The 8,610-nt window shown below is 45.2% G+C and overlaps 1 protein-coding gene across 1 annotated transcript; it reads right to left on the bottom strand.

Moving 5' to 3' along the window:
• Window positions 1–1,617: 1,617 nt before the first annotated feature.
• LOC310959737 (ectonucleotide pyrophosphatase/phosphodiesterase family member 7-like) lies at window positions 1,618–7,680 on the bottom strand (the record flags this gene model as incomplete). Its single annotated transcript, XM_083931197.1, has 5 exons — window positions 1,618–1,745; window positions 3,876–4,104; window positions 5,867–6,496; window positions 6,870–7,015; window positions 7,446–7,680. 5 exons carry the CDS (start codon window positions 7,678–7,680, stop codon window positions 1,618–1,620), a joined length of 1,368 nt encoding a protein of 455 aa, XP_083787323.1.
• Between the last annotated feature and the right edge of the window lie 930 nt (window positions 7,681–8,610).

Below are 8,610 nucleotides of genomic sequence, written 5' to 3'. Positions count from 1 at the left end.
CAATCCGCAGAGTGCGTTTCCTCACGTGGGCTGAAAAAGAACGATCCAGAAGAAGTGACGTTGTAGTGTTTTCAGTTTTAGTTTGTGTGCGGTGATCAAAGCGAGGTTTGTTCTGTCTTTTCTTTTTCCGGAAGGTGTTCTGAAGTTCCCGATCTGAAAGCAAGAACATGAATGAATTAGTTCTGAGAGATATCGTCGAGAAAAGTTCCGCAGATGAGCATCGAAATGACGGGAGCGCACTGTGTTGTTGTTTTACAAAATTCTGTTGTTGATGAGGATTTTAGAAGAAACTCTTAAGTGAGAATTACTCGTGTTTTGCGTCCGATGTAATGTACAGTGGAATCAATTGAAACATTACAAAGTGACATTAATATCATTCATTCATTCATTCGTCTTCAGCCGCTTGTCCCTGTCGGGGTCGTGTGGGGCTGGAGTCGATCCCAGCTGACATCGGGCGTGAGGCGGGGTCCACCCTGGACAGGACGCCAGTCTATCACAGGACACATAGAGACGAACAGAGACAGACAACCGTTCACACCTACGGGTGATTGAGAGCGTGCTCACACTGTCCTTTTGGCCGCGGCCAAAACCGGTTTTTCAGCTAAAGCCTAGTACCTTTAAGCAGTGTGAGTGCACCCGCTCCGCGCTCAACTGCGGCCAGCGGACCGTCCACGGCCCGCTTGAAAGAGGTGGGCTTTAGCGGAGCCGTTTGCACATGTACGAGCACGAGCTGCGCACGTGTGCGAGCACGAGCCCTACGGCGGTAGCGTTATGTCCGCCTGTTCGGACATGTAAATAGAAGGAGGGACCATGCGCGGACATTTAACAACAACAACAACAATGGCGGTGAAAGGTTCACGTTGGTGTGATGCGGAGGTGGAGTGTTTACTGCAGATTTGGTCGATGAAAAGATTCAAAAACAGTCGACAAGACGCACAAAAACTCAGAGGTCTACGGAAAGATCTGTAAACAAAGCCACACACACGCGATCAATGCGTGTGACGTGTTACGGCGTGATGACGTATGGACAGCAAGAAGCATTGGCCGGCCCTGGCAGTGTGAGTACAAACGGGGCTGGGGCGCGGGGGGGAGAGGGAGGGGGGACAAGTACCCTAAAGTCCGGGTCTCGGTCCGGGAGGAAAGTGTGAGCACGCTCTTAGAGTCATCAATGAACCGAACACCTGCACGTCTTTGGACTGTGGGAGGAAACCGGAGAACCCGGAGAAAACCCACGCAGACACGGGGACAACATGCAAACTCCACACAGCGGGAGGGTTCCGGGATTCAAACCAGGAACCCTCCCGCTGTGAGGCGACAGTGCTAACCACTACACCACTTTTATTTCTAGAAACAACACAAACATTTTTCCATACTTATCCAGACCTCCCTCAAAACAAAATTCCATACTTTTCCATATTGCGTAGGAACCCTGACTCGGCTGGGAACCGGAAGGTTGCCGGTTCGAGTCCCTATGTGGACCATGATAAATAGAGAACATGCAAAGTCCACACAGAGAAGCCCCGTATTTTATTCTCAAAATGTTGTGTTTTTACCTTATTTCCAGCCCCGCAGTGGAAAAAAGTAACGACAAATAGAACAGTTGAAATGACTCGGTCGTTACCTTTTACTCTGGCGTTTGTTCTTGAGTATATTGTGGGACGCCGTCACTATGAAAACTAACACGAGGAATCCAGACACTGCAGTCAGGCCAGTGAAGACGTTTGGCAAAAAATTTACATCTTCACCTGAAACACAACAGGAAACACAGGAGACCATGTTCACATTAGAAGTGTGTGAGTTTGTGCTTATGATTCAAGACAGCTTCTATCTCCATACTGGGCGTTTTATATTTTCTGGTAATTCAATAAATAACTAGAATAAACTGAATATTGTGCAAAGATCAGATTGTAAAGTGTCGCCCAAATGATGTAAGCATTGCCATAACGTACGTCGGCTGCTGCTTTTTCAACATTGCGATAGAAATGGTAAAGAAAAATATGCTGAACATTGTTAAATCCATTTGATGATATACAGTATATCGTGATATCGCCGTGCCCTATGATGTTGCGTACTGCTGGAATTTAGTGCTGATATTGAACATTTGTTTATACATATCACATATACAATATATATATATGTATAGGTACTAACTAGGGATGCTCGATATTGGCTTTTCTGCCGATATCCGATATTCCGATATTGTCCAACCCTTAATTTCCAATTCCGATATCACCCGATACCGATATATGCAGCCTTTTTACACCAAAATTCACCACATATCACCTATTATGGAATTAACACATTGTGCCTAATTTTATTGTGATGCCCCAGTTGATGCAAACATAGATGCAACATGGCTTTTCAAATGTAAACACAGTCTGTACAAAATAAGTTATTGAAAAAAGTGCCATTCATTTATTTGTTTGTGTTTTTGGAGAGAATATTTTGCCTCAAACAGAAGGAAGATGCATCTCTTCAGTCCAGAGTAGTAAACAAACATAGTCCTCTTTTTCCAGACTGAGTAACGACTGAGCCGTAACTTGGCAAATAATACAATCAATAAATTAGCAGTCAAGCTCAACATGCTAACCTGTATTGGATCTAATGGATACAGCACCAGAAATTAGCTTGGAAATACTTCCTAACCACGGACATCTCATGCACCGGGCGAGCAAGCTTGTTAGCCCTGTTAGCAACCTACGAGTGAAGCGTGTTGTTGTTATACGTCATCGAGCACGCGCCTGTTAACGTCCCATGTGCATTCATGTAGACTCGGAAATGCTGAAACCTACAGAACTGACATCGGTTGTAAAAACCCGATACCGATAATTCCCGATATTACTTTTTTAACTCAATATCGGCCGATAATATTGGAGGGCCGATAGTATCGGACATCCCTAGTACTAACTTTACCTAGAGTCCGTACTGAACCAGGGAAAAGGACATTTAGCTCTGCGTTGCCCTCCGCACAGAACCAGCTGCAGAATGAGCTGAAACTGAAGGAGCTGGTTTCTCTAAACACATTTAAATCCCTTCTTATCGATGTTGAAGCAGACTCTTCTTTCTGCACGTGCTTTGTTTGATGATGTTCTGATTGCGACTCTATGTGCTCTCCGTTGTTTCAAACCTTTGTCTGTAACTGTGTCGCGGCCTGTCTCGGCCAGGACTCTCTTATAAAAGAGATTTTTAATCTCAATGAGACATTTTCATGGTTAGATGAAGGTTTTAAAATATATATCATTCATTCATCTTCAGCCTCTTGTCCCTGTCGGGGTAGCTGGGGGGCTGGAGCCGATCCCAGCTGACATCAGGCGTGAGGCGGGGTCCACCCTGGACAGGACGCCAGTCTATCACAGGACACATAGAGACGAACAGAGACAGACAACCATTCACACCTACGGGTGATTTAGAGTCATCAATGAACCGAACACCTGCACGTCTTTGGACTGTGGGAGGAAACCGGAGAACCCGGAGAAAACCCACGCAGACACGGGGACAACATGCAAACTCCACACAGAAGGGCCCCAGCCGGGATGCGAACCTGGAACTTTCTATATATATATATATATTGTTTAATTACTCTAATTTATTTAATTATTATATTATATAAAGATTATTGCCGGCATCGTCCTTTAATTAATACCTGATACTTGGCATTGGATCTTCAGCGCTGCTTTTTGAAAGATCCCCCCAAAGTTATCTTGTGCAATGCCAGATTTACTTTTGAGTTTTAACCTACAGTAGCTCTTCATCGGATTTGGACATATGTGAAGTCAGACATGATGGATTAATGGCCCAGTAATGAAGGAGCAGGTGTTGGAGATACACACTTTCGAGGCCACGGGGAGAGACTCATTAGTCTGATATAAACTCACCCAGATTAGTAGTAACCAGCATGTGTTCGGTGGCACTCAGGTGGCCGTCGTTGACCTCCGGCTGGATGCCCAGGATATGACACATCAACGCGTAGATGTTCACAGTCTCAAAGGGCCCCACCTCCAGGTTCCTGTGAAACGCTGGACCCACTGCCCTGAAGAAGGGCTTCATGTCCAAGTCTTGGTTGTCAAAGCCGTGCTCGCCCTTGTGGAACTGAACCGGAAAGTACTGCAAAGACACAGAGGGACGGATATCATAGCATGCATGACCCAGTTTGTTAGGTTCAATTAGATTGAAGCAGGATCTTCTCAGCAGCAGAGTTGACACATCTTGGCCTGCTCCTATTTCGTCAGCAGAGGGAGGTATTGTCCAAGAGAACGAGCGGCGTCCATACTGTAGAATGAAGGCTGGTTCTCTCTTTGTGCCTTCTATCAACCAATGAAAGAGGCTAAACGACAATTTGAATCCATCTCTAAAATCTACATTTTCATAAAACACTCATGAGAAACACATTCCTTTGGTTATTCTGCAGTATTTGTTCTTTTCATCACCGACAAGATGTGAAAGAAACATCAGCATGCAAAAAAAAAGCCTTATCTTTGCAATTATGTAACAGCCCCGACATGCTTATCCTTCTCTGAGATCAAACTAAAAAGGAGTTTAAGTGGCCATGAAGGGAGAGAACAGATAGTACAGGTAATCAGTCATGATCACGGCCGGTCCGCACCTATAGACTTTAGATAAGTGGATTCACGGGACTGATTGTTTTCCTCGTATTCAGCATTTGAAGACATTTTATGATTTCGATTATTTACTCTTTAACTCTGATTTATGATTTGATGGTTCTCTGCGCTGACTGACACAGATTCGGATGCAAAGTCACCGCCCAGTGGAGAGACGTGTGTGAATGGGGAGCCAAATGAAAACACTAATTTAAAATTTTGAGGCATGAATAGCTTCAAGAAGCGTTTGAGAACGCCGCATGTCATCAGCCAGGCCTGGATTATCCCGAGGACGTGCAAATCCACTTGATTGAAACTGTAATGTAATAAGATTAGAGTTTAACTCCTTGTCTCTGGTCGAAAAGAGTCCAATTTCCACCATTTCCTGGTTGATTTAAGTATTTCTGTAGTCGAGGCTTGAGGATATTTCTGGAATAAACCCGATGGCATGTAAAGATACATATATTATCTGTATTAAGCGCTAGTAATTTGAATTCCTTACCCTGCCCCATTCCCTAACCGTCAACTGGGTCATAATCTCAGTTGTTAAAATAGTGTTTTCACATTTTGGTGCTTGGCACGTTGATGGGCTCAAATGGCAACCTGAGGTAACTGTTCACTTTAAAGGGTAAATCAATAGGACCTGCAGCGGGCAGAAAACTGCTCCTGCACGTCTCTCTATGGTGTTAAACTTTTCAGCATGTTGCATTCCCGGCCAAACCAAAGTCAATGATGTCAGAGAAAACATACGGTTCAACACGTCCGATCGTTGCAGCTGTCTCTTAGGGGTTACGGTAACCTTGAAAGGTTGTGTTTCTGTAGTCTGGCAGGTCCCAAACAACCAATAGACCAAATCCCTGGGACGTTGCAATAACCATTACTTTCACAGTGGTGGATGATTTACATTGCAGTCTGTCAGTCAATCTGTGGAATGTGCAGACTTGTTGATATCTGTTGTCGTGTTCAGCTGAGATATGGTTAAACACCAGGCGTTTCTGCTGTGTGTGTGTATTTTACGGACTGTGTTGCTTTGCTAGCGTCCTTGATAAACCAAATTTTAGCGGTACGAGAGGCCACATCTCACTGCCGGTCATACTGATTGCTAGTTTCTTTAGTTTGTGGCCCCAACGGTAAATTAGGTGTTTAACCTAGCCTTAATGAAAGTGTTTGGAGATAGAAAAGCATCAAACAGACTATTGTGAACAACCATGGTGATTGGGTCTATTCTTGACTATGAAAGATATAAAAAGAAAACTCTGTCAACGCACCCCGTTGATCACATATCCAGAGTCAGCCCATAAAACGATGGGGAGGATACGATCATTTTTGGCGAAGTGGAGATGCTCCGGCATGTCCTCCTTCTTGAACACATGGAGGTGTGGATGGGCCCCTTTCAAGGCATTGTAAACCTTCTCCAGCTTCCCCGGCTTCGGCAACAGCATCCCAGAAGGGCCAAAGTCCACCAGGTGAAAGGTCAAGTCTTTAAACGAGAAGCCTGGGATCTTCCTCAGGGTGATCTCTTCCACCAGACCATTTCGGTACACCGAGCTCATGCCGTGGTCCGCGGTGATGATGATGTTCAGGCGGTCGGTCAGCCCGTGTTGTTGAGCTGAGTGTCTGATGTAGCCCACCGTTCGGTCCACCTGCCTGACCATATCTCGACGCTCCGGGGAGTCGGGGCCATATCTGTGGCCCGTGCCGTCGGGCTCTCCAAAGTACAGGGATATGAAGTCCAGATCCAGATCGCTGAACCAGTCCATCACCTTGTCTGTGTTCTCTCGCCAAGCGGTCTCGTTCTTGTAGTTGTAAAGCAGTGGCTCCACTTCCCGCACCATAGCAACCTGTCCTTGGTAACTGGAAGCTGTGCCAGGAAAGTGAAGAGAGCCAGCTTTTAGGCCCTGGAAGGGTAGGGCAAATACACATTAACATCACACACACACATAGAAATCTATATAACACGTACTTGCATGCCAAGAGGTGATCTGTTCTTACTGCGGGTCAACGTGCAAGGAAATCAAATCAGCAGTTTTGTGATTTTCATTATTTTCTTAAACCTACAGCTCAACATTTTAGGCAACCTTACAGCAGCTGTCAATTGGATGCAGTTAACATCTATACCCCGGAAAACAATGTGTAATACAGTGTCGGGGATCTACCTGAAGTTATTCAGCAGGCCTTTAAGTGTGTTCTGTCAGGAGTAATGGTTTCTAGACGCTGTAAACTGTACAACAGTGTCTCACAGTGATAAGATGGAAATTCCTCTGCACAGACCTGTCTCTGCGCTGTGATCCAGATAGGCAGAGTGCCGTTGTCCCACCACTCGTTCACAAACTGTGTCTGATAGTAGGGCTTCTTCTCGGTGGTGGTTGTGTTGAACCACATGTTGTGGATTACCCCGTGATTCTCGACGTAGCGGCCTGCAGAAGAGAGTCACTGTCAGTCTGCTTGCACTCATTATTCAAAGCGTGACACATTCACATTAAAAATTCTATCAACTTAACGGGCTGAGTGGCATGACGCTTTTGGACAAGGTCTTATGACCAACTTCGGAGATTAGAGGAATTTAATTTCAAGGAAGTTAAATTTCTTTTAGCTGGTTCTGATGATTTGAGAGTCAAAATAAGAAAGGGAGCAGAGAATTCTTCCCTCACTCATCCAAGCATAATTATCTTACTCAGCTATAAAAGCTGTTGGACCCTGGGACATTCAATTACAGCTAATTCCTTTTTCCTGTGGCTTTTTTTTACAATCCTAGCAAAGTAAACTCAGAGAGGTTTCCCCCCTATTCTGCCACGATATGTAGATCCCCTGCCAACTGGAGGCACTGTTGTAGAAAATACACATTACCTGTCAGGAGGGTGAAGTGTGTAGGGCTGGTGATAGTGAGGTAAGGAGGTGTGACATACAGGGCTTTGACTCCATCCTTGGCCATTTTGTCAAGGTTTGGCGTGTCCACGTCGCGGTCGTAATCCCACCGGAATCCGTCGAAGGAGATCAGCAGCACCTTCTGTTTCTGTTTGTTTGCCGGAGCTCCGATGATGGACGAGGCCCAGAGGAGGCAGAGACTCGCGGTCCAAAGCATGGCGAACAACATGCACTCTCACAGATCTTTACTGACTATCCTCCAGATATCCAAACTCTCTCAGCTACAAGACGATCTACCCTGAGGTTCCTGGAGCCAACGGCTTCCGAGCAAAGTTTCACCGACGTATCTTATCTGGTAGATTGGACGGACTTTATCTCGGCACTTTCTGCATGAGCCCTGATGATGTTTATGAGTCAATTTTACGACTGTGAGTTGTTTTGCTCTGGAGCACTGGCAGTAAAGCAGATTAATCTCTCCGGGCATTGTGGCTGTTTATTTCCTCCTAACTCGCTTGTTGTTGCTGTCTTTCTGTTTGTCTGCCCGCCCGTCTGTGTGTCTGAGTTTCCCGTGAATCATTGACAAAGGGGGAATGACACTTTGATGGGTTTCACCTTGAGTTGGGATGGTGCATGATTGATCTGACACCAGGAAAATGAAGAGGAAAATGAGAGCGTATATCTCTTCGTCAGCGCGCAGTGGTCTCTGGGGAAGAAAAGACCCTAATAGACATATTCATTTTAATAACCCCGGCGTGTACATTAGCCCCAGGATATTGTTAAAAGATCTTCTAAAATCTACATTGATTTTCTTAGCAATTGCCATGACGATGGACAAACTATTAAAAAGTGAATGCAGCGCTTCAGCACAGATCATACTCTGCGTCCTCATCCAGACGTTATATATCACTGCATTGTGATGTAACCTTATCAACGTCCATCAAATTGCAAGACAAGCGAACTCTTCAAATTTGTTCTTTATTGTGCGTGTCCTTGGCAGAGGTTCAAGGGAACAGTCCAATCTTTATGGAGATAAGGGATAACATTCATCAGCTTTCATTTACCTCATTCATATTCATTAGCGTACTCGTATTAACTCTATGCGCTCGTCTCCACTGTCAGCAGGATTTGGAGTGTTTTGGACTGCTGA

Source organism: Echiichthys vipera (genome assembly GCF_963691815.1).
Source record: "Echiichthys vipera genome assembly, chromosome: 17".
Lineage (NCBI taxonomy): Eukaryota > Metazoa > Chordata > Actinopteri > Perciformes > Trachinidae > Echiichthys > Echiichthys vipera.
Note: the sequence above shows the minus strand (reverse complement) of the source record. Positions and strands in the feature narration are given on the sequence as shown.